The following is a 26160-nucleotide window of genomic DNA, read 5'->3' on the forward strand; positions in this document are numbered from 1 at the left end:
TCTCTCTCTCTCTCTCTCTCTCTCTCTCTCTCTCTCTCTCTCTTTCTGTGTCCATTCACATGCATGCTTGTAATACACAGGCCTGAGGCATTGAACTTGGGTTGTGAGACTTGGTAGCAAGCCCTTTTACCCATCTTGCTGGCCTTAGTGTCTTTCTGTGCAAAGTGCATGCCTGGTGTTGAAGGAGTACAGAAGAGGGCGCTGGAGCCCCTGACACTGGAGGTAGAGATGGTTTGAAACTGTCCTGTAGGTGCTGGGGCTCACACCCAGGGCCAGTGTTTTTACCTGCTGGGCCTGCTCTCTAACTGCTGTGTCTCCAATGCTAACATGCTTAGTAACATGGCATTCACATTGTGGTTAGCAGTCTCCAACTTTATTTTTTTTAAAAAATATTTTGACTACTCTGGAAATTATTGCATTGTGGTGAACTGCAAAAGTCACTTTTGCCCTAAAGAGCAAAGCCATCAGTCTCTTAGAACATTTCTCTGTCAAACGACCCTGCTTTCCTGTTGATCATTCTAGATCATGGACGATAGTACAAGACTTACTGCAATGCTTCTGAAACAAGTCAAAATGGTGTATCAGTTAAGCAATTCCAAAGACATTCTGTGTGAAACAGAATACTCACTGTTTATTCTATTTTTCATCCCGCATCCAATGACAATGTCCAAAAGAACTCTGTTATGACTATTGTATTTATTTGTGTGTCTGTTTATGCACATGGTCATGTATATGTGTAAGTGCATGTGTGTGTGTGTGTGTGTGTGTGTGTGTGTGTGTGTGTGTATGTGTGTAGACCAGAGGTCAGCTTTGGGTGTCATCATCAGTTGTACTCTACCTTAGGTTTTGAAGCAGTGTCTTGTCCTTTCCAGCTGGAACCCTCCAATCTACACTGTTCTGCCTTTTCTACAGTGGAATCACAGGCACACAGCACAGTACCCAGGGTTTTTACATAGTAAGCACAAAATCCAACATGTTTTTGTGGAGAGATTAGAATTTAAAGATAAAAATCTTCCGAACGATTCACCTCAAGACAGAAGTGGATTCCAGGATCAGTTGGTTACCTTGGTGAATAAAATTCAGTAGATCCAAAAACTCTTGATGTTAAGGCACAGAGAATATGAAGTTCTCCATTTTCACTTGCTGTGATTTCACTGAGATGTTTTTTGGATGCTAGATTTCAGCTGGGATTCCTTCAGGAGACAGCTTCCAGATCCCTGGAATGGGTACCATTGCTTAGGCTCTGAGAAGCTAGTAGATTTAGGTCTACACCAACCTTTTCTTGCCTTTATTATCCCACCAAACAAAGTAATTGTAACACCAATACCACACCCATTACGTTCAGAACAGAAACTAGTCCAAGAAACTGTGGATATATCATCCAAAAATTAGGTTTCCAGGGCTCAAGAATTGATAGAATTCAGACCCCCAAAACATAGCAGAAGCAAAATAAAAGAGTGCAGAGGTGAGAAAATATTCTTCCTATCAGTCCTGCTGGGGTGACCGTCAGCCTGTGTAGTTGCTCAGAGTCTGTGGCCTGAGATGCATTTGATATATATGTGTGTGCATGTGTGTGTGTATGTATGTATGTATGTATGTATGTATATACACACTGTGTCTCCAGGAGAAAATTGACCGATGTACACAGGCTCCATCTCAAAAGGCTACACATAGTACTGTGAAGTTCCCTCAGTTTAAGTTCAAAATCCAGTTTATATCAGTAATGACATTGAATGATTACTTAGCTTCTTAGAGACCAGTTCCTTTATTTGTAAAACAGGAATTAAAAATAACTTCTTTCATAGTGTGTTTTGGAGATTAAGTATATTATACACAAAGTCCTTAAAACAGCCTTGTACAAGACTAGTTTCAATCATCATTGCTACCAAAATCATTATTCTTGAACAGGGGACTGACAGTGTCATGTGTGTGCAACATCGGTAACTTAGCCTTTGTGGTCACACCTGTTGGGGTGAGGCTCTGTTCTCATTTGTGAAGTGTTCTTAGGATTGTAATGCTCATTGTCTTCTTGGAAACTAGACCCATACTGAACTCAGAGTGCTTCCTGTCTGGTGGCCAAGTGCCCAGTTTGTTTCAGAAACACCATTTTTTTACAACTGTGCTCTAGCAACCACCACAAGGGCCTCTGCCTAGGGAATTGTTAAAACTCAAGGAACCCATTTCATCAGCATAGGTTGCCCCATACAATCACAATCACAATCACAAACACATTTGGTCTGACAATAACCTTAAGTAGAGCTGTGAGCCCAAACAGCTATTCATGTTTCTAGGCTCATGTTCTCTAAGACCTCAATGATGACCAAACTCATTGCCATCTCCTCCCATGACATGCTCTTTTCTCAGTTGTTCAGTGTCTGGCCTTCAGTTACTATTTTAGTTTGGTATGTAGTTGCAGTAGTTCGTATACCTGTTCTTTTCATAAAAGTCTACTCTGCGACAGCTTGGAGTCATCATTATCTGTTGAAGCCATGTCCTTTCTTCTTGACTTCGTTTCCTCCGTGCTTGCACTATTCTAACACATGCTTCGAGTTGTTTATCTTGCAGTGTCTCTAGTGAGAGATACGAAGAGAATGTATTTCAAGCTTGTCAAGCTAGCATCCTTTGTTCAAGTCAGCCTGACTTCTTTCCACTTCCTTGAGGTCGATAAATCTGCCAAGGGTGGTGTTGTCTGCCACAGTCCCATGTCTAATGTAGGTGTGGGGTTCTTGGTCTAGTCTTACCTGCCTGGTTCTCTGTAGAATGATTCATCTGGCCTTTTCCCTCCCTTCATCAGGAAGAGGCTTTGTGCAATGTTTTGTCTTATGTAACTCACACCAGTCTTCATCTCTAGTTGTCTTTTGTCCTGTCCTCAAGGGAGAGTCCCTGCTGCTCTTACTCATCTGTCTGCGCATGAGCAGCCCCTCCTCAAAGCACTTAGTGTTCAGCTGCCTCTGGAGAAAGACCCAGGCTGTTTTCGAAGGCCTCCCCTTGCATTCTTTGCTATTATTCTTTGCTATTATTGGCTGGTGCTTCTGACTTTGCAACATATTTTCCTCTTTTCTATTTCAGAGAAGTTCAGCTTGAATGGATCTCCTCTCAGGATCAGTTTGTCTCTCCTTTTTAAATTAAAAATTTTTTTGAAAATGTAAAATGTAATTATATAGTTTCCCCCTTCTGTTTCTTCTTACATACTCTGTCTCAAACCCATGTCCTCTATTCTTTAATTATCATCATATGTGTACACACGCGTATGTGTTTTGTGTGTTTTATTTGTCACATACTTCTGCTTGAATCAGATGCTTGTTTGGATCTAAGGAGCTCTCTTCTTTCAGCTTCTCAGCTTTCTTTCTGTTCATTCTCAAGCATACACTGTTCCAGTCACAACAACAAAGATAATTCTCAGCCCATTTTATTTCCATAATGGCTCTTTTACCAAATCCAACTTCTAGATGTGTTATGATTTCTTCTCATATCTTCCTTTTCTTAACTGAGGAAGATATACTTTTTTCTCTTTCTTTTTCTCTTTCTTTCTTCCTTCCTTTCTTCCTTTCTTCCTTCCTTCCTTCCTTCCTTCCTTCCNCTTCCTTCCTTCCTTCCTTCCTTCCTTCCTTCCTTCCTTCCTTCCTTCCTTCCTTCCTTTCTTTCTTTCTTTCTTTCTTTCTTTCTTTCTTTCTTCTTTTTTTAAAAATTTTTTTCTTCTTTTTTCTTTTTTCAGAGTAAATCTACCACATATCATTGAGCCACACAGTTCAGGCTTATGTGATTCAAAACCATGATAACCTCATGATAAATAAATTTAGAATGAACTTTGACCGCTGTAGTTTATTTTAAATGCTACAGTGGTCAAAGTTCATTCTAAATGCTGTGGACCAGCTGCAGGAATGTAATACCAGTTCTTCCACATTTCTTTTGTGGCTCATGATTCAACTTAATGTAACACCTTTAATTCCAGCACCTAAGAGGCAGAAACAGCCAGATCTCTGTGAGTTTGAGACTAGCCTGGTCTACATAGACAGCTCCAGGACAGCCAGGGCCACATAGGGTGACTGTTTTAAAACAAAGAACATCATCCACAGTAAAAATAACATAATGAATAATTTAGAATACCTGTCAGCAGATCTAGCCTGACCAGCTAATCCTGGAACTGGTACCCACAATGTAAAGACAGGCCATGTCTACAGTGTGTGCTAAAGTTGCCTGGCAGCATACTTTAAAGTGCTAGCAGAGATGATTTTCTAGTCCTTGAAATGGTTATATCATCTATAGACTTACTTCAAGTTGTAGATGAAGTTCAGTGCATGATTAAATCTCAGGCCTCAGCAGTTACACAGTGAAGCAACCATGAGCAGCTAGGAGGTTAAACTGTCCACTGCACCCCTGGGAACAACAAAGCTATGTACAACAGCCCCACCTTCGCATTTTTTTTGAAAGCTGAGACTATTGGAAATCATTCCCGCTACCCTTAGCTGCTGTGACCTGCCGCAGACCCTCTGGGTCCCTGTGTCTGCGTGGAACGGGGTCTCTCACGCGGGTGGGCAAAGCGTGGATGAGCAACAAACAGACACACACAGCAGAGTTCGTGTGGAACCTGAGTGTAATTTTACAACTTGAGCATCAGACTTTTTATACAGAAGACAATAAAGAAATTGGGTGACATAGCCGCAAGGTACAAATGAGGTAACCGGATGCTTAATGACTCTTACACAGAACAGAAGAATGAAAACGCAAAAACTGGCAGGAACTGGGCAATAAAGTAACTGAGACAAAGTCAGCCCTATCTAAGGTCAGCTATAGTCTTAGAAGCCAGGTGTGAGAACTTTTCACTCCTAGGGCAAGGGCTTTCACACCCAAGTCATGGTTCTAACTAGGGAGTTCCGTTCTAGCTAACCATCTCATGAATAATGCAATACTCTAAAACCACAGCCCGATCTGCTTCCTAAACCATTGTAAATTCCTGTAAATAGGAGTAACTCAGCTATAATTCTAAGCATCTATTCTGGTTTCCCCTAAGGTCAGAAACTTCTTTTTTCCTAGGTGATGGTAGATTCCTGTGAAGGGCAGTGACCTAACTTTTACTCAAAGAGATAGTGTAATACTAGGGGCAGTACTGAATTCCAAGCCCAAGGTCTTGCTAAGGACGAACTAGGACTGTTGGAACACTGGCGGACGACTAGCTATGTCAGAATTCAATCTTAAAAGGCACTTATGATAGGAAAATATTGAAAGAGGGCACGTGGATCCATATACTAGACTAACTCGGGAATGGAACGCGGGAGTGAAAAATTACTGTATGAGTAGGGAACGCTAGACTCCAGGAAGAGAGTTTCCTTGAAACTCTTTTGCCTCATGAGTGACTTTTAAGCCTCTAGGCTTGTCCAGCTGACTCTACTGGAGAGCATAGCAGTGACCCATCAAACTTAAATTCTCTATAGGTTTTGCTTACTATAAAATTTCAAATCATCCTCTCTACCTTTTAGGAAACGATATAACTATAAACTTTATATTCAATGGCACATGGCATAAGCCGCTAGCTTAGCACTGACACTAAAATGCAAGCAAGCAACAAGTGAATAAACACACAAACAAACCACATAGCTCCTACATATTAAAATACCATCTGTGCACAGTGCCGGTCCCTCCCCCTGCTCCCATAAATCTGTCTTTCATCTTGCATGAGTATTATTTCGAGGGCTCCTGACCAACTTGGTCCCATATGTTTAATACTTTCTTGAATTTTGTGAGTAGATAGCAGCTGGTCAAAGGTGAGAACAGCATAGGTAGGTACTCTTGAGAATTGTTGTCTTTGGGTGAGAACTGTCCCCTTCATCTTATAAGTTTTGTATGTTGGATTCAGTTTCAAATGTTTAAATGTATTAACTGTAATTATGCAGTAATTAAAACTATGATACTGGTGTGAGAAGAGGTGCAGAGAAAAATGGAATTGAGTTTAGAATGTAGAGATAGTCTGTTGCATCTGTATTCTGTGGTCACTGGACTTGTGATGGAGATGTTAAGACACTCATCGGGAAGAGGATTGTGTTTTGCTGTGGTGCCAAGTGACCAAGCCTGTTCAGTCAGTCAACAGGTTCTCCAGTGCGGGAGTGAGGACTAAAAAGAAAAAAGACAGTTAGACAACATTGTAGCGTGACCCTAGTCAATTCTGAGACTGAAGGCAAATTTTATTTTCCAATCCACTTTTTATATCATTTTAGTTACATACAAGTATTTTGGGCAAGCAGTGCAATAAGGAACTGCTAACAAAGCAGCAAGGGAAGTCCCATAATTACTCCCAAGTCAGGGCTTGTCCAATGACGGAAATACTTGAGCCCACTTCCTCTTCCAAGCCCAAACTTTTGCCTGAGGCATAGTTCCACCCTAAGACTAAAATTCCTGCCTTACCCTACTTCCCTATTACAGCCTAAAGTTAGAACTTACTTCCTTATTATGCCCTAATGTCTGGTTCCTGCCTGAGCTTACTTCCAATGTCAGATTCCTGCCTGAAGCCCATTTCCTTGTCCTTGGCCAATGTCAGACTCCTGCAAGCGGTACCCCAAAAGGCTTTCCACAGTCAAGTCAATAGATCTCCATCTATAAGGACTGAGACAACTCTCAATTCCTATCTATAAAAATTACCACAACATAAACAGGAGCTGAGACCACTCAACTCTTAGAAACCAATATAGGAGAAAATCTTCATAATCTTGAACTTGGCAATAGATTTCTAGGTATTAAATCCAAAGCATGAGCAATAACAGAAAAACTCACAAATTTGACTATGTTGGATTGAACATTTTCGTGAATTAAAGGACATTATCCATGAATGAAAAGACAATTTACACAATGCAATTGAATATTTTCAAATCACATCTAATAAGTGCTTAATATTGAGAATATATAGAAAAGTCTCATGCTCAATAATAAAAAGACAATCTAATTAGGAAAATGGGCAAAGGACTGGAGTAGACATTTCCACAGGAAGATAATGTACTCGGCAGTAAGCACAGATAAGTTCAGCTTCCTTAGTCATTTGTCGTTTGGTATAAATCAAAACCACAGTGACTTATTATTTCTCAATACAGTGTGAAACGGTACTAAAGAGACTCACACACACCTATGCATGCACAGAAAAAGGCAAGTGCTTATGGCTAAAAGTTTTTATGATTAAACATTTGCCTAAATTAGATCCTTAAGTAGTTTTCTTGTTTATCTTTACTTTTAAATTTTTATAAAGTAAAAACAGTTGGGTTGCCTTCTGAAGGGAGATACCAGTGTTGGCAGTAATCACCAGTCTGTATAGATGTCTAGGGAAAACACTGGCATATATTAAGGCAGCCAGTCCAGAGTCAGTTTGAAAATGGGAAACGGAACTCAGGAATGTCTGTGACCCCTAAGTCCTCGTTGTGACTTTGCTCTGGCTGCAGGTTTCCTTAGAAATGTCTTCAATGTCTCCCGGTGACTTCTAGGCATCAGACTGGGGCTGCTTACACGGCTTAGATAAAAATGAGAGTGTGCTAGTAATTACTGATGTGTTCACTATTGATTGACAGACACTGTTGAGAATGTTGTCAGAAAGCCTGTTGGCAGCAGTTGGGCTCTTGCTGGATCAGCACCATGGTCTTTTAAATACAATACAACCGTGTTCTGTGAGTTTCCACAAAACAGTCAAATCTACGTGAAGACTCTGGTTTCTATTAGATGAGTCCCTTTGACATCTTTGCAACTTAGACTTTCTTCTGTCTTCATAAAGATGTGATCGCCATTCCTAGCTTTTGTTGGGATGAACAGTATTTCATGCCAAACTAAGTTTGTGTTCCTCCCTCATGTCCCTGAATGGCTCTGCGCTGAAGTTATTAACAAACTCTAACACCAAAGCTATTAATCTGATTCTAATGACTTGGTCCTTAAAGTTCATTAGGAGTACATTGTAATAAATATGACTTCTAATGGGGAAAATAGCCTAATTATTAAGATCTATCGGAAGACCATTGCCCTGCAAAGCTCTTCCATTAAAAGCCTGGGACCTAGGAAAGATTTTTGTCTTCCAAAGAGTTTGCAGGAGAAAAAAAAAAGCCAATGAAATACGAAAAACCATTTGTCATAGAAAATTTCCATGTTTGTTAACCAAACATGGAAAAAGAATTTTCAAAAGTGAGTTCTCCATGGTAACCCTTGAAACTATTAAGACATCTCCAGTTTGTCAAAGTTAAAATATGTTGTAACATATTTGTTACATAACAAGTGAACTATTTAAATATAAGTAGTATGGAGACTTAACATTTCATTTCATGGGCACAGAACTGCTTTGTTGACTCGAAGTGACTCCTACATCTCTCTGAATTCTTCTAGCTGTCATTATTATCACTTTTTATATTAAAAAAAGATTAATTACAGTTTCTGGGACTTGTGCTAACATTGCTGATGTAACAGTAGAACTTTGAGATATCTTATGATTAGCTTGTGTTTGAATATTAACTATATATTTAATTTCTTTGTGAATTTAATTTTCTGTCTAGGTCTGGCTATGTTTTCTATTATGTCTTTTATTATTAGGTCAAAGTTTAACTCCAGCTCTTTTTTAAAACAAGATTTGAGTTAAGCTTTAAGGGAAAAAAATAACAAATTACATAAAATCATAAAAGTATCAATTATTAGAGCAAGCAAATATAAGGATACTTTGAAAGGTTATTACTCCTAGGTTTTGTTAATTTATTGAGTTTCATAATAGTGCATGTTTTAAATTTTTTCAAAATCCATTAAAATTTTATACAGAGCCTTAAAGTTTACAAAAAGCATGCCATATATTCAATTTTGTATATTGGTATAGATCACTGTCAATAAACGTGGACATATATAGTTAGTTCTCAACATTTCTATATGTAATCTTTTGTTTTGTACATACCAATTCAATGATTTTACATCAATACGAAAACTCAAATCTTTTAGATGCCCAAGAAATTGAGTTCGCAAAAAGACTTGCATTTTCAATGACACACCCAGTTATTTTTGTTGAGGGGTAAGGCAAGCTTCAGACAACAGAATCCCAGCTTATTTCTATTTGTATAAATCAAGTCATTTAAATGAATGAATTGTGTATGCTGACCTGGGCTACCAATGTGCTACTAGGGGTGTATGAAAGAAAGATGTGCACGGTGGTGGAAGCAGAAAGAGGCATAAAGCGCATTGGAAAGCTACCAAATGTCCCCTGCAAATGGGCCCTATTGAGAGTCAGCAAGCGTGTGATGAGTGAAGTGCTTTTGAATATCGCCTTTAGATTCCATGCTGTTACAAGGCCAGCCCTGAACATGGCAACTCTTATTTCCACACACAGTACCTCTTCACTCTCAATTTAACCCCAAAATCTGATGAACCCATTACTCCATACTTGATTTCATGGAACAAGGAGTAGATATAGTTACAAATGATCAGTCACAAGCCGTGAACCAATGCAGCAAGGCATTAACAATTCACACCATTTCGGTCCACTTGCTCAAGCAGAAGATGTGCCAGCATATTTAATGCACAGCTACTTCGTTCAGTTTAAGAAAAGGCATGACTCAGGCTGCATTTTCAAGCCAGAGAAGACTTTCTGAGATGTTGGACTTCTAAGCCTCAATGGTGTAACTTTCATCCACGTATCAACAATTAAGATAACCAAGTGTCCCAGAAAGGGTATAACACCTAAATAAAAATGTGACTCAGGTAAAGCCTAAATAACCCCCAACATCTTCTCCTCCATCACAGCCTGCTTTGTTTGATCCGATCATATGAATCAATGTCTCTTACATAAGTGTTCTGTACTGCAGACCCACAGGCAACATGCCGTCACTTTAATGGGATCACTCGAAACTAAAACAGCTGTGAACGATGGGTTTAACTACAGCAACTGCTTGCTTGTCACTTTGTTCAGTGGGAAAAAAAACCCAAATTTGGGTAGGCATTGGTACTTAAGAAAACGACTACTAAATCCCTTCTCATAAGTACCACAGGGACAATGAGATGTGACATATAGCACATAAACAAAAGTACACAGCAGCTGTTATTTGAACGGACACATACTGATAGAAATCAAACACAGGGGACCGCACCCTCGCCACGGTGCTCTCTTCCCAAGGGTATCACACTCTGGTGCATGATGGTTGATCTGAGACCAGGAGTTCTTCAACTATTATCACAATCCAAGGAAAGAACATCAACACACACACACACACACACACACACACACACACACACACACACACACACACACACACACACACACACANACAGAGACACACACACACACACACACTCACACACACTCACACACACACAGAGACACACACACAGACACAGACACACACACACAGACACACACACAGACACACACACACAGACATACACACACACACACACACACAGACACAGACACAAACACACACACACACACACACCTGGAATATCCCTTGACAGTAGAACAGATTCTCTGCAAGTGTTCGTCCTGGTCTAGGAGACAGTCAAAGTTGTGTATCTCTCAAGAACTAAGGTTTGTTCAAAGAGTCTTTTCTAGATAGTTGAACCTCCTTTTTAAAAAATTCCATCTGAGTTGGTAGGAACTTTTCAAATCTTTTAAGTCTTCCAAACATCTTGCTCCCAGTGAAGAGTTAGTTCCGAGACTTGCAGTTTGTACCACAAAGCACAAAGAAGTTTCTTTACAGGCACCTGTGCTTTGGACAGTACCTTGTTCCTGTAGTTACGTGCACTCTGACAATGTGAAAATTAAAATAGCTTGTAAACCACAATTCTGTATATTTAATTAGGTCGGATTTTAATTTTAAATGGGAAGGAGTTCATTAAAGCCTTTGGCTATTTCCTAAGCTTTCTGAAGATAACATAATTTAAGAAACCCATTCATAGTATGGTTTAAAGAGCTGCTATTAATGTAAAATGTTGTTTTAGGTGAGGGAGATTTATCTCCAGGCATACGTCTTGGCAGACCATTTCAGTCTGTGTCTCTCTGACCAATTCCACGATCTCCATGGGTGCTTCTGAGAGAACATTTTTGTCATATACTGCTCTCCTTGGTGGAGTCAAGACCATCCAACCTTTTTAACCATGACAAAGATGGTTTTGATGTACGACCCTTCTGAAGGCTGAGATGTTCGCTTTTATGTTAGCATTTGAACTCAGTGTGTTTGAAGGGAGGCCATAGAGGGAGTAGTCAAATAGATGCTGTGCTTAGTCCAGCACTGCTGCCCTGTTATTTAAACTTTAGCATGTGCTTTTCCCTGCAGAAGCAAGCTTTATGATAGGATGGGTTCTACATCTTGAGAGTTCTTGAAGGAACTTTAAAAACATACCAACCCCTCACCCTCTGATTGGTTAATCCTTTGTTGCCAAATGTCATGCTTCTAAAAATAACATTGGTTTTCTCCATTATCCTCAAAGCAATATTTCAATAATTTATAAACTAAATTAATTTACTATTATTTTACTTTAATTTTAATTTATCTTAATTGCAAAGTAAATTAGCTAATTGTGTGTGACCTAAGTATGCTTTGAAAACTCTGCTTATGGTCATGCTTATCTGTTGAGTTTTTGGCAGGTCCCAAGAAGCTACAGTGTCTGAGTAATTCACTCAGCCTGTGCTCATAATCTAAGAGTCATCTATGAGTGATCTCCCACAGTACATCAGAAGCAATGCTGTCACCAGACTAGAAGACATCACGACCTAACATAGTACTCAGCATGATCTGTCTTGCTACAATTTACATCATACTTTAACCTACGTATTTATGTAGTTATTGCTTGTCGAGTAAAGATCCAAACAAAACTTGATGACCTCAAACTCCAAGGGGTTGAGATTTCGTGAAGGAAGGAAATGGAGAGGGAGGAAGAAGACAAGGACTAATAACACTGAAGCATGAAAACACTAAAAAAATCATCAAGGGAGAGAAAATTATTGATAAATACATAACATGAGAGATGATTCTTGATGAATAAGAATATATTAATCGGCAGGAAAGTCTACAAAGGAGTATAACCTGCATACCCCAGACCCCAGGAAGGACAAACAAGAGTAACGGGGATTTAACCTTCTCACCGTTGACACAAAAGCTTAGTTCTTTCTAATGACAGTCATTTTGATCATGCATTCTATTGCCTCTCACCATTGTCAGACTTACCAATTGAGATTATTAGATTGATTTTCAATCTACTTGGAAAGGTACCCTGAGACAAGGAGGTTAGCATGTTAACATCGTACAGCTTGCAGCTACCATAGATATAGAGGTTTCACCACAGTGTCTGGACAATACTCCTGTTTCCTAGTTACGTGTACTATGAAATGTAAACCCACCAGAATTGTTGATTAATTTTTCAATTTACCTGAAATTCAGAATCTACAATTTAAGAAAATGTGTTCAAAGTGATGGTCTTTGTAAGTTTTTTTTCAAGAAGTAGAAATGATCCCAACTGGTCACAGATGTATGTCTATTAATAATTTAAGGAATCTTGCATTTTTAATGCTCTTTAATACACAGGATTGAGGGCTTGCTTAATGAAAACCATGAAAGGAAAAGTTCTTGTCTCCATCAAGTAAATACGTTGGTAGAACTGAGGTAAAGGCCTCTGTATGTGAAGGAATGCAGATATGTAGCTTTGCACACTAACACTAACCATACATAGATAGCTTTTTTGAGTGGGGAATATTTGTGAGCATCACTCTAAAGAAGGCACATGGTTTTGAAGGACACAGAAAACAAGATCCTGGAGCTCATTCCATCTGCATGCAGGTTATACTCCTCTGTATCACTTGATCTTTTTAAACAATTGGTCTAGTTTCTTGCACATATTTATAGAACAGGATGCAGTTTGTCTACAGGGAAAGAGAAAAGACTGGTACCACACAGAGAACAAAAACCATTGGTTAAGAACTCTTATAAAACCAAACATAGTGGCTTATGCCTCTAGTCCCAGCACTCAGGAGACAGAGCAGGAGAGTCACCATGAGTTTGAGGCCAGCCTGGGCTACTATGTGAGTGGCAGGCAAACCAGAGCTACATAGTGAGACCTTGTCTTGCAGTAGCAGCAGCAGCAGCAACAGCAACAACAACTACAGCAACAACAACTACAGCAGCAGCAGCAACAACAACAACAACAAACTGAAACCAACCAATTAACTAAACAAATAAGATCTTTTATGAGCATTAAAATACATTAAAAAGTCAGCCATCCCTTGTTAAAATTTATGGTCTGTATTGAAAACTCAAGTGACTCTCAGCAAATCAATTATTCTTTTACATTTCAAAAGCACATCTTAGGCTGCCTGCCTCATCCCTCCCCCAAGTAGCACACTGTCCTCCCTTGTGTTGAATACATTTTATTTTCAGCACAGCAGACAGACTGCTTCACGCTTCCTTCCCGAGTATTTAGACTATCATTTTCTTCTGTTTTCTGTACCTTCCTGCTTAGTGGAAACACTGTTTGTTCTTGGATTGCGCTTTGTCTCCCTTTTCAAGATCATCAAAGTTACTAGTTTGAAGCGTCCCCAAAGAAAGGGCCTTCTAATCCCTAGTTCAGAGGCTAACCTTTATTAGTGCTCTCCTGGTAATAATGAGGACCTGCTTCCAGCAGGGAGAGGCTGGAATACTGAACAGATTATTCAACAAGTTCAGAGCAGATTCTGAAGTTCCTTATACAACCTGCTTGTGAATACCGCTTTCTTTGCTTTACTGTTTCTGGTTTCCATAGTTTTCCTAATTATGTAAATCGTGTGGCACATGGGAGAAGTTTTCCACTCAATACCAGTTCTGGCACTTCAGTATACATTGAAGTCTCACCCCCCCCCCCAATTGTATATATATATATTTTAAAATGTTATAAAGATTACAAAGTCTGAAAAGTCACTTTTCAGAAAAATCTAGTAAGTGTGCTTATGAGGTCTATTGGGCTGAAGCTGAAAGTTATTTTGTGTTTGATAGAGAGGAATAAGACTGATGAATTTCATGAAAATTTCTCAGGTTTAAAGTTGAGTTTAACTCTAGGGTGTAAATCTTCTATGATTACCACCTGCTTCCTAATTTATTTAACTTAATAATTTAACAACTATACTAACTACTATAAGTTGTGCTTTTCAGTATTTGAGAATTGTGCTGGATTGAGTGGGCATACAATTAAATCTGTATAAATCAAAACCAAATATGTAGTAACCTATGGATATTGTGTCAGCAAACTGAAAATGCTTATGATTCTAAACTGGGTTTAGTTGTACACAACTGTCATCAAAACTGACTTGTCTTATCCATTTTATTTTTGAAATATTATTATTAAATAAAATCATTAGTATTTCTTTTATAGTATATACAATGTCATGTATATTATATTTTACACATATAATATGGCAGAAATATTTATATAAGTATAAAAATATATAAATATGTAAATATAAAAATATAAATATCTGTTATAGATATGAAAGTGTAAGACACCTAGTTACTTAAAACATATAGAGAGAAGCAGTTTCTCTGTGTGTATAAAACTGGGCTTGTTAGAATCTCAGGCCTTAGTTTCTCCAACTGGATGACGGAATTTTGCACAGATGTCGTCACATCATGCTTATGTTTTTGATTTTACTCATAGCAGTAGGAAATCTTAACCTCTTAATCTCCAACGTTCTTCTAAGCAGGGAATACACCAGACTTTTAAGTTTGGCTTTGGTAGGGAGCTGGAGAACCAGGTGTCCTAAACTGCAAGTTTTCTTAGGTAAAAGTAAGATTTAGGAGAACACAGGTAGCAAAGGCCATTTGCCTAGCTCAGCCTCTCAGTAGCTCAGCTGTGCTTAATTGCAATTCCATTGCCATGCTGGGCTTCTCTGCATAAAATATGCAACATATAACATAACCAAGGGCACAGACCTACTCCCTTAGCTTGTGATCTACTTAATTCATTTTTCTTGGAGAAATATGTGTAAGAATAATATTGCTAGGATCTCTATCTATTTTGCATGTTTATCTTTGGAATCTACATACATTTAAGAAAAGACCATGTTAAATAAAAGTGATATGTATTCATTTTTTTCTGGGCCCCAAGATTTTGTTATTTATTTCTGGCTTTTCAGGGGAAAATTAAATTTCAGAAAATATTAGCTAGCTGCCATGTCATTTGAGTATTTTACACTAGAAAGACTGTATCAACTAATCATGTGCAAAGTGTATAAACATGTCTGTCAAGTCCACATGGATGTTACATGACAGGCCCACAAGCAAATATCCTTCCAAAGCCGCTGCTGGGATAGCATTCCTGAATCCACCACTAGCTTAAATATTCTGGGGACTTGGGAACACACAGGCATGAGAAAATCCTTGCTTAACATTCTCCCCTCTTCTATTTAAACAATCTTGTCACCCTGTGTCGTGATTTGCTTTAACGAATACCAATGATGGGCCTGGGGTAGGAAGGCTTATTATAAAGGTGTGGATCATACTTTATGAATAATTTCCAGATGTGATATTTTGGGCACACGGACTCCTCTACAGGACGCAGGACACTGAAACATCATGGATCGTACAGTTTTTATCAGGACAATGCAAGTAGGTTTCAGCAAGGCTGGTTCCAACTCATCTGTGATAAATGAGAAGATAAGGCAATCAGTGCACACCATGACACTCCATGCAGCTAGTTAGGCACACTTCAGAACTATTCAGGTGTGCTCACACAGCTTATGAGACTTGCATGGGGGGGATGTCGCAATATAAATACATCCTTCCTGGTGGCCACTGGTAACGCAGGAATTGCCTCGCTAAGACTTAACCCAGGTCAGACATAAATAATAGATGTTAAGAGTTAGCTCTAGTCTCGAGGCTGCATTCCAGACAGCGTATCTCAGTTGGGTCAAAAGAATCCTTCCCCCTTTTCTCTCCAGTAGTTTCTCTGCTTGAAAAATGCCTGCAAAATTCCATCAGTCCTTTGAGGGGACCACTTTGGGTCTCTAAGGGAGAAGGTTTCAGACCCTTGGGGGCTAAGATGCACGTCCAAGGAATTCTTGGGGCCTTGTATCAACGGTTAAAGTCTGCAAAAAAAAATTATTACAAGCAGGTAAGCCATCCCTTTTTAAAAACTACTGTATTATATATATTTTTTTTTTCAGATGTATTTGGTTCTATACATGCAATGATTGGCATTGTGTCATAAAAGAACCGTGACATGTTTTGTGAGCTCAGTGCCTCTAAGGGAGCCAAAAATGCTCTGGAATCTCAAAGGCAGCAAGAAAGGGGCTAATTGTGTCTGTCTTTTGGTATGGAGTGTCATCTGCCTCATCTTTCCTCACTGCTCACTCTGCAGAGGAAAAGCAGATCCTTGCATGGCTATTCCAGAGTCAGTAACACCAACGAAGGAAATGAATTCACCCGAACTCCTCTGAAGGCTGAGACTCCTCATTTTTCCTCTGGTGTAAACTCACCTCACTATTGTAGAAATGGGTCTAAAAGCAAATCAGATTCTACAGAAATGAATCGTGAACTAACTTCTCCTCGAGTAACTTTAATTCCATTATACTTATTTAACTTGTGTATTTCAGGATCCAGAGTATAGTTGAATTAATGGATTTGACTAAATTAAATTAGATTTTGCCTTTTAATCTCTGTGCATTCATTCTATAGTTGTATGCTTATTTATACACACACACATGTATGTGTGAGGGTAAAGACATATGTTTTTGTAATTAGTTTTGGGACATTTGATTAACTTAAGAAAGGATTTATATTGTAAACAGAATATTGCAGTTTGGATAATTACAAAAAAAAAAAGGTTGTACCATTAAAAAAAAATCTTCCAACATAATACTTAAGAGAAGCCAACCTTTGTGTTAAATAAGGGTGGGGTTTACATTGTGAACTTGGAGGTTCCATTTTAGAATTTGGCTCATTATCTCAGGCCACCGGCCGCTGATAAATGAATATTTTGAAAGCATCTCACTATTCACTGCACACAGAAAACTGGAGGGAGCTGGGCTCCAGATGACAGGCTCGGTGTTCACACAGCACCTCCTGCTGTCCACTCGGAGAACTGCAACGCACAATGGGTAGAAGAAAGTTCATCAAAGCTCTCAGAATTTCCAGGGATGTCTTAGACTTTTTTTTTTTTTTTAAAGGGAAAGTGTACTTAGTTTGCTTTTTAATGAGCTACAGTGATTCAGAGAGGATTAATAACTACTATAGACAATTTGATTAAAAATCCAGACTGTTTCAATGTTCTACTAGGCCAGCATATACAAAAACCAGTGTAAGAAACATTTTGTTCTTTTAATTGTTTAATATTTAAATATTAATATTCAATATATAATGATTTCATAAAATAAATGATGCCTTTCTGAATTAAATTTATTTGTAGTTGTGTTTCACTAAGTGAAGGGTTTTAAGTTATTTTCAATGTTAAAAAATAGCATATGGCCTTTTTGTAATTTCAAGAAAAGCACTGTTTAAATAAAATCTGGAGATAAGCACTTTCTAAGTTTTATTAAAAGTGAGGATTGGTGAGACAGAAGATATCTGGACAATAAGGGCCAACGCCTTTTATTTCTGCCACTCTAAACAAATGCTAGATTCAGGAGTTCAGTTCACTGTGGCAAAAATGCCTTGAGAATTGCTGCTTTAATTTAAAGAGGTCATTACTCAAAATGCTGACAAATATAATTTATTAAATCTTAGATGTAAATATGAGCAAAACTTTACATTTTTAGTTAGTTGCAAGTTGTCCGTCTTACTACTCTATAAGCATTTCAATATTATGCTAAGTTTAAGAATCCTTAATCATCTAGTTTCTCTGCTACTTTCCCCTACCTCTATGTGTTACTGCATTGTAACAATGGTGAGCTTCATTGCGCTATAGGTACGCTAAAGTACAGGGACGAAAGTAAGGAGGAATGCCATAAATTTGCAAAAAGTTCTATTTTCTTTAGTCACGCATGTTTAATTATATGCACTTTGGGTCCTCTTTCCATGGCTTTGTTGTTTTTAAAACTCACTGCAGTGGCACTGTTAGAATGCCACCTCTGGCCATTGGCAAGCCTGGCCACATCTTTATCTTATGAGTGTCCCCCTCGGCATTAATGAGCATTCACTGAACTGCACTACTTCACTCGGCCTTCCAGAAAGCTGGTTCTGTTTAGTTTTCTGTCTCACCCTGTTCAGGAATCACCAGACAGGTGAAACGTGGACGAGGGGCGGCTCTTGTTTCGTTAACAATTCTTAAGGTTATAAAATTGTAGGACGGGATCACCTTGACATCAGTTCCGTTTAGTCTACTTTTGACATCCCATAGGAAAACCATATTGTTTTGTTGTCTGTCAAACTATAATGGGTTTAAAAATTCTAGAAGCCCAAAGGAAGGTCTCTTAAACAAATCGTTACATTGTAACTTTAAAGGAAAAGTCAGGGCTACTGGTTTTGTATTTATGACCCTAGTAATTTTTTTTTTCATTTTAAATTTTAGCTTGGCTATTACAGCATGGGGCTGATTTGAGCACATTACTTAAATGATCTTACAGTGATCTTAAATATATACTGCTTTGTGAGTGTTCAAATGAGATATTATATTTAGGGCAGCTTAAAGTCGCTTAGTCTTACATTTATCACGTGTATTTTGTCAAGAGTGGAAACATCTTGGAAATTGCTGAGAGCTAAGCAGAAATCTGTTTAATTGGTAATCTCTGGAACAGCATAACCACTTTTCTATGAAATGTAGTTAACACTTTCCTGAGGGCCAGCTTCAGCTCATTAGCATTCTTGTTATGTACTGGTGCTGTTGGTGGGGGTGTTGGAGTAGGAATGCCATTGTGTCGAGTTCCAGTGTTTGGGGACAAACACTGCTGTGGAAGGAACGTGTGAAAAGGCCACAGTCCTGTCAGTGAATGAGCAAGGCTGTGCTTTCTGTGTGCTTCAAGCAGGGAAGCTGTCATTCATGGCTAACACAGCCAAACAGAGGCCAAAACACAAGGCTGCAGTACCTCTTAAAATGATATTAGTGATTTTTAAACACGATCTTCTTTATTTATGATCCTACACAGAGCTTTAGTTGCTGTCAGTAAACAAAATATGTCAGTCTGTTCAGAAATACTGTAAAAAATGAAAGAAAGAAAAAAAGAAAAAAAAAAAAAACTCCGTGGAAGGGCGCCAGGCAGTTACAGTAATTAGGGCTTGGGAGAGCTGATCGGCAGTGTGAGGTACAAGCATGATTTGAGGGGAACTTCATCACTGGAAGCCGCTCGTCCCGATTTAGACACTTCTTTGATTTTTCTGCTCCTAAAACTAACAAAGTTCCTAGAGATTTTTACATAATTAATGTATAGCAATTTATCTTTTATTAAAAACATCGGTTTTGAAAAGGCTCATAAACTCTCATTTTTAATCATTTAAAACTGTTAACGACCCATCTCAGTTGTTAGAGCTTCTACAGTCACGCATGAGTGTCAGACAGGAAGCCAAGAATCGGCTGCACCACCCCCACTGGCTGCCTTCACCCTGGCCTGTCGGCTTCTGTTTTACTCTGTAACTTTGAGATACAGTGGGACTCTCATTCCTCCTCCTACATTATAGCACTTTGGAAAAGAATGATCAACTTGTAGTTAAATTTTAGCTTATGTAAAACAGAATGAATGATAATAATAATGAAAATTCTCAAACATATCTTAGGCACTAGAAGCTATTCCTAAACTTCACCTGAACAGCTGAAAAACATCAGCAGTTTGTTTTTATGTCTGAAAGTGCACAAAACACTTTATTTCTTTAGTTTGATTTGGAAAATGAGTGCTTGGTTTATTTATATCAGCTCATTACCTAGTCAAGTTGAGAGCTACATGATTTTGGTCTGGGCAATTTAAATATTTTTGTATGTAGTTTTTTGGTAGGTTGTTTTTTTTAAAGAAACCAATTTAAGCAAAGTAACCTTTGTCAGTGTATTTACACACATTTTTTAAGCTTAATATTCGATACATTGGGTTGAGAAATCCAAACACTGAATTTCTATTTAAAAACTCATATTTCACTGTTTAAATTGCAACTATATTGTGGGTTTGCTTTACGGCCATACTATTTAAGAAAAAAAAAATCAGATAATATCAGTATGCACAGGTTTCACAGTTCAAAACTGAAACATATTTTGTTAATATCTAAATTAAGATTTCCACAATCTTTTAGATTTAAAAAATTTATGAGCTAAAATCAAATGACTTTACCCATACTTTCAATATGTTTCATAATTAGATATTAAATATAACAATATTATTATTCTTATCAGAAATGATTCGACTCAAAATATCTTTGAATTGCTTTCGTGCTGGCAGAAATTTGTTCATTATAAAAAGAGAAAAGAATTTAATATTTTATTTTCATAAGAATGTTTGAAAGCATTTTAGGTCCTATGTTTTAGGTCAGTTGAAAGCATCTGTTAGCTTTACTACTGCTAAGAGACCAAGCATTTCATTTGGCTCTTCATGCTGTATGTACCAGACACAGCAAAGGAAGTGGAGTCTTTTCTTGAGTTAGCCTTTTGGGGATGAAACTTAAAATGTTTGGCTTATCAGCAACCTTCTTAACATCCTTTGACATCTCTAGGGTAGTTTCTAACCCATAAATGTGTTGCCTTTGCAATTACGAGAACAGAGTGGAAGAGTGGAGTCGTTTTGAAAGTGTAAAACTGCTTTAAAGTTCTGATAGGGATCTCTTTTAGCATATTAGATTGTTCACAGTGCATACTGGCTGTTGATTCCCCCTGAAACCAAGCTGCATCCTACTTACTTGAAGTACTTTAAGAACCTTAAACTTGTGTCTTTTTCTAAGTGTCATGCTTTGAGCAGGCCTAACATCAGTTAAATGAAGTGAAAATTGCATTCTTGTCTTGATAGAGATGAAAATGGATTTCTGGTCATGAAATAGATGTAGTTGTCACTTTTTAAAAAAGGTGTCAGCAGTTTGCTTCAGCGAGTAAGGTGCCAATTCAGTATGGCAGTAAACTTGTGATCTGAGCAATCAATAAAGGCTTCAATAACTTCTGCTTCATTACACTTATAATAAGAGGCTATAGATCCACGGCACATAAAATGTTGATAACGAGGGTATGTGGGGACTGACTGGGACACTTTTGTGGAAGTACAGTAAGTGCAATGTTGCCATCTAGAGTTTGTGCATAGGTAATTATCATAGCTCTCGGGGTGGGGGGTGGTCGAGGAACAGAACACAATGTGATCCTGAAACACTGTCTATTTTCTCTCATTTATCTGGGACACATTTATTGCCACAGAACGTCTCATTTGACGTGTCATAAAGCAGTTAGGTCAGATGACAAATCTTCCATCTGTACTTTTCTCTAATCCTCTTAGAATTATGTGACCAAATGTCAAAGATCTATCCCTGGCTCCAAATTGGACTTTTTTTTTACCATGAAAATTCTTCATTAAAAAAAATCACTTTGGGGCAAAAAAGAGAATTTAAAAAAAAATGACAATCCAGTTATACAAAAACAGAGAGGTCTAATAGCATCTCGGTTGGGTGCTTCTCAATGGAAAATATTGTCTTTGTTAATATGAAGCACTCATTCAAGTTTACAAAGCCAGCTTACCTTAAAGTAGCACTGCAAATTATTTAATCTAAAAACTATGAGACTCATGCAAAGAACACAGACTTCCCTGCCTCAGTAATTAATTATGGATTCTTTGATGAAGTATGGGTGGCTCCTGGGGATTGGCTAAGACTATCTTTATTTTTCAAGTTATAACAAAACTTACCACTTTATTTTTCCTGACTGATTAATCCTGGCATGATTGTTTTCTTACAAATAATACCCGTGTGTGTTGAAACTGTTCAGGGAAGCTATCAAGCACAGTCTTTCACTTTGCCACTGTAACTCCATAAAATTTATCCTCATTTCTGAAGCGTCGAGGGCAATAATACCTGCATGTGGCTGAGATAGTCAAAGAAAACTTCTCAGGGGTAGATTATTTCATTGCTAGCACATTTTGAAAGAGTGGATATGGATGTTGGTTGTAAGTGAAGCATTACTGAACCATTTTTCCAGCTGAAGTTGTGACTGCTTCACTGGGAAGTTTATTAAAATCTGTTTTTAAGAGTTCTATGTGTAATCTAAGTACAGTAACTTTGTGCATATGTGGATTAATTCAATAAGAAATCCAACTGGGGAGAATCTTACTTCTTCCATTTATTATATTTGTATAAGTAATACACACACACACACACACACACACACACACACACACACACACATGAACGAGGCCTTCAGAGTTCTCTGGTAGACTAATTTGGCATTAGCATATGAGCAGTGCATTGGAAACATGTTCCTTCATGTTTTGTACTTTCATATACCTATGTGTAAGTTCTACAATGGAGAAACCAGAAATGAGGATACTATTGTTTTCATTTACTGATCAAAGTGTTATCCTCAAATATTACGCTGTATTTTCTCTTTATTTAACGTGTGACAATTCTGTTAGACATATATATCCTATTTTGAAATTTATAGTCATACTGAGTAGAAAATATTTTGTTCTGTAGCCTCCAGAATGAGTCGAGACTGTTGTAGTAGAGCAAACCCCTGAGAAGTTTTCTTTGACTATCTCAGCCACATGCAGGTATTATTGCCCTCGACGCTTCAGAAATGAGGACAAATTTTACAGAGTTACAGCGGCAAAGTGAAAGACTGTGCTTGATAGCTTCCCTGAACAGTTTCAACACACACGGGTATTATTTGTAAGAAAACAATCATGCCAAGTCTTCAGCTGGTTAGAGAGGGCACAGCATTCCATCTTCACCTGACATCCTATCTGTTCCGTCAACATCCTGGGCCCCCTGTCTTCTGCCCCTCCTCCCAAAAGTAATAATGCTCTCCGAGAGCCTTGTGTGAATGGACAAGAATATGAATGCTGGCCTTTTTTGTTGCTGTTGTTCTTGTTCTCCTGAAGGACTAAAATAGTATTGAAGGCATATTCTTAGTAGAAGAAAAACCATCTCTTTTGACAATTGTCTGGTAGTTCCTGTGGCTACTTAATTATATGGATCTATGCTGTAGGTGATTGTTAATATCATTGATCATCGAAAAGTCCGACACGTTATTAAAGAGAAAGTCTTCTTTCTTGTAATCGTTCTATGAGACAGGGTCTCACACAGTCCATATTGGCCCCCAAGTCTCCATACAGCCGCTTGACCTTGAACTCTTGATTTTCCTGCCTCTATCCTTGTGTGCTGGAATTATAGGCAAGAACCACCATGCTTGGCTATATAAGGCGGATATTAAATGGGAACCGTTTTCAAATCATTGATTTTCCTCAGTTTATTCAGAAAAGGATGCTTTCCTCTCACTATAATTAGTAAACACCCCTTGTTACAGCTTCAGCCATCAACTTGATTCAATACAGAGTCAGTTGGGAAGAGGAAACCTTGAGGAATTGCCTCCACTGGATTGGCTTGTCGCTGCATCTGCAAGGCATTTCATTCATTGTAAATTAATGTAGGAAGGCTCAGCCTTGTACTCAGTGCCACCCCTAGACATGTAGGCCTGGGTGGTATGAGAAAACCAGCTAAGGAAGCCAGAAGGAGAAAGCCAACAAACATTGCACCTCTGTGGTCTCTGCTTCAGTTTCTGTCTGCAGGGCCTTATCTTTTGTTTCTACCGAGGCTTCCCTTGATGATGGACTATATTGGGATGTGTAAGCCAAATAGATCCCTTTCTCTTCCAAGTTGCTTCTGGTCAGGATATTTTATCACAGCAAAAGAAACCAAAAATAGAACACTCATCTTACAACAAATACCTGATTTTCAAATAATATAATTGATTCCTTGATATATATGTATGACAAAAATGAGTATAAAAATCATTTAATCTAATTTTCTAAAACATAATCATTTATGGAGAGAAGACATAGCAAAAATTAACTTATTAACATTTAATATATGTTACTGGAAAATAAATGTTGAAATTCCAGAGAATCATGTCACAATTAAAAGACACAGTTGTGATCAGAAAGCTTATGATTGGCACGCTGTAGGTGAGTGACAGGGTGAGATTCCATTTTCTGAGATATCTGGGACTAAAACTGATTGGCTCTCAGACATTTTTGGATATTTTAATATATGTATATAGACAACAGGATGTGAGTGGGGTTCAAGTTGAATCACTAAATGAAGTCATGTGCTAGGAAGTTTTATACAGAACTTGTAGTGCACCTACCTGCTGTGAACCCCTGGGAATGGAATTTTCTGCCTGTGATGTCCATCAGCTCTCAGGATGCTTTAGAGTTTAGAATACTTCATGTTCAGAATTTTGAATTAGGTATGATTAACCTTCACCCTCCAGGATACCATCCTCAGATGGTCTTAAATTTGAACTAAGTTAAAATGTTAAAAAAAGTTTGGCTGTGGGTTTCTGAATCTGCTCCCATCCGTTTGTAGATGAAGCCCAATCATCATCAGCAAGGCTGATACAGGTATCAGCACACTCTGTGCTTCTTGGTCTACCACAATGGGAACAGCCTCCAGCACAGGCTCACAATGCCTTGCCTGCCATGATGGCTGAAACCCTGAGACAAAAATAAGTCTGCTCTTAAGTAGTTTGTTAGATATTATAGATTCAGTCATACAAAAGTAACTGAGACAGTAGATAAGTCATTCTAGTGTTCACACACAAAACAAAACAGAAATCGGGTAAATGAACACCACAATGGCCACAATACGTTCTCTAGTGGCCAAATAGACACATCTTTATGTTCTTCAAGTATCTCTGAGGATCCTATAAATGACCTTACATCTTTAGTGACTTTCTTTATTGCTATCCACTTAAAGTATGTATATATTGCCTTTGAATTATTAAAACTAGCAATTGCTAACATCTGCTTTTCTAAATTGATGTAGCTCAAAATTGATCAGGGCCATTGATACTTTTAAAGAAAATTGGTTTACTGTATTGTTTATTTATTGTTTATTACCATCTTATTGATTTTATGTTTTATTAATATTACTTCTGCTTATGCAGGGTTTAAATGTTCATCGCTTCTCTGCCTTCTCATAGTGCAAGTTGGTTTCCTAATTTTAGGCTTTTCTACTTTTGTAACTAGAGCATTTAATGCTCCATTCATTTACATCTCAAATGATAGCCCACTTCCCGGTTACCCCTCCAACAACCCCTCATTCCATGATATCTTGCTTCCTGGTTATTCCTCCACCACCACCCCATTTCACATCTGCCCTCCTCCCTCCCCTTTGCCTGTATGAGGGTGCTCCCCCACCCACCCATACTCTCCCGCACCACCACTCAGCATCCCACTCCACTGGGGCATCCAACCTCCCCCGAGACCAAGGGCCTCCCCTCCCATTGTTGTCAGGCAAGGCCATCCTCTGTTACATATGTATCTGGAACCATGGATTCCTCCAGGCACACTCCTTGGTTGGTGGTTTAGACTTTGGGAGAACTGGGTGGTCAGGCCAACCTCTGTTGTTTTTCCAGTGGGGTTGCAATCCCTCTCTGCTCCACCATTCCTTTCGCCAGCTCCCCCACCAGGTTCCCTGAGCCCAGTCTGAAGTTTGGCTCCAAGCATCGATATCTGCACTGGGCAGTTGCTGGCCGGACCTCCCAGGGAACCGCCACACTAGTTTCCTGTTCAGCAAGCTCCTGTCTCTTGACCACCGCAACAGTACTGAGTTTGGTGTTTGCTGACATGACGCATCTCCAGGTAGGGCAGTCTCCGGTTGGTCCCTCCTTCTGTTCCATTTCTTTGTCCCTGTTCTTCCTTTGGACAGGAACATTTCTAGGTTAAAAACTTTGAGGTGGGAGGGTGGCCCCATCCCTCGACCAGGGGTCGTGCCTATCTACTGGAGGTGGTCTTCACAGGTACCATCTCCCTCTTCTCTGCACATTTCGGCTAAAGTCATCTTCGTCGGACCCTGGGAGCCTCACATTTCCGTGGTATCTGGGACCCTCCAGAGACTATCCCCAGTTCCACATCCCCCCTGCTACATATTTTTGTGCAATTTTCTGACCCTCTGTACCTCTCTCACATCTCCTCCAGTTCCTGATACTGTCCCCCCCTTATTTCCTCCCTCCTCTCTCCCTCCCAGGTCCCCCTCTCTTCACTTCCCACATTCTATTCTCCCCTCAATGTAGGACTGAAGCATCCACACCCTG

At 38.8% G+C, this 26160-nt stretch overlaps 1 protein-coding gene across 1 annotated transcript in view; it reads left to right on the forward strand.

The window, feature by feature from the left end:
- Dcdc1 (doublecortin domain containing 1) overlaps window positions 1–26160 on the forward strand; it is a 361410-nt gene that overhangs the window by 30564 nt on the left and 304686 nt on the right. Inside the window, 1 exon segment of the mRNA XM_029468240.1 lies at window positions 15902–16075. Within this exon segment, the coding sequence (XP_029324100.1) occupies window positions 15902–16075 (174 nt within the window).

The sequence above is a fragment of the Mus caroli genome, chromosome 2, assembly GCF_900094665.2.
Source record: "Mus caroli chromosome 2, CAROLI_EIJ_v1.1, whole genome shotgun sequence".
In the NCBI taxonomy this organism is placed as follows: Eukaryota; Metazoa; Chordata; class Mammalia; order Rodentia; family Muridae; genus Mus; species Mus caroli.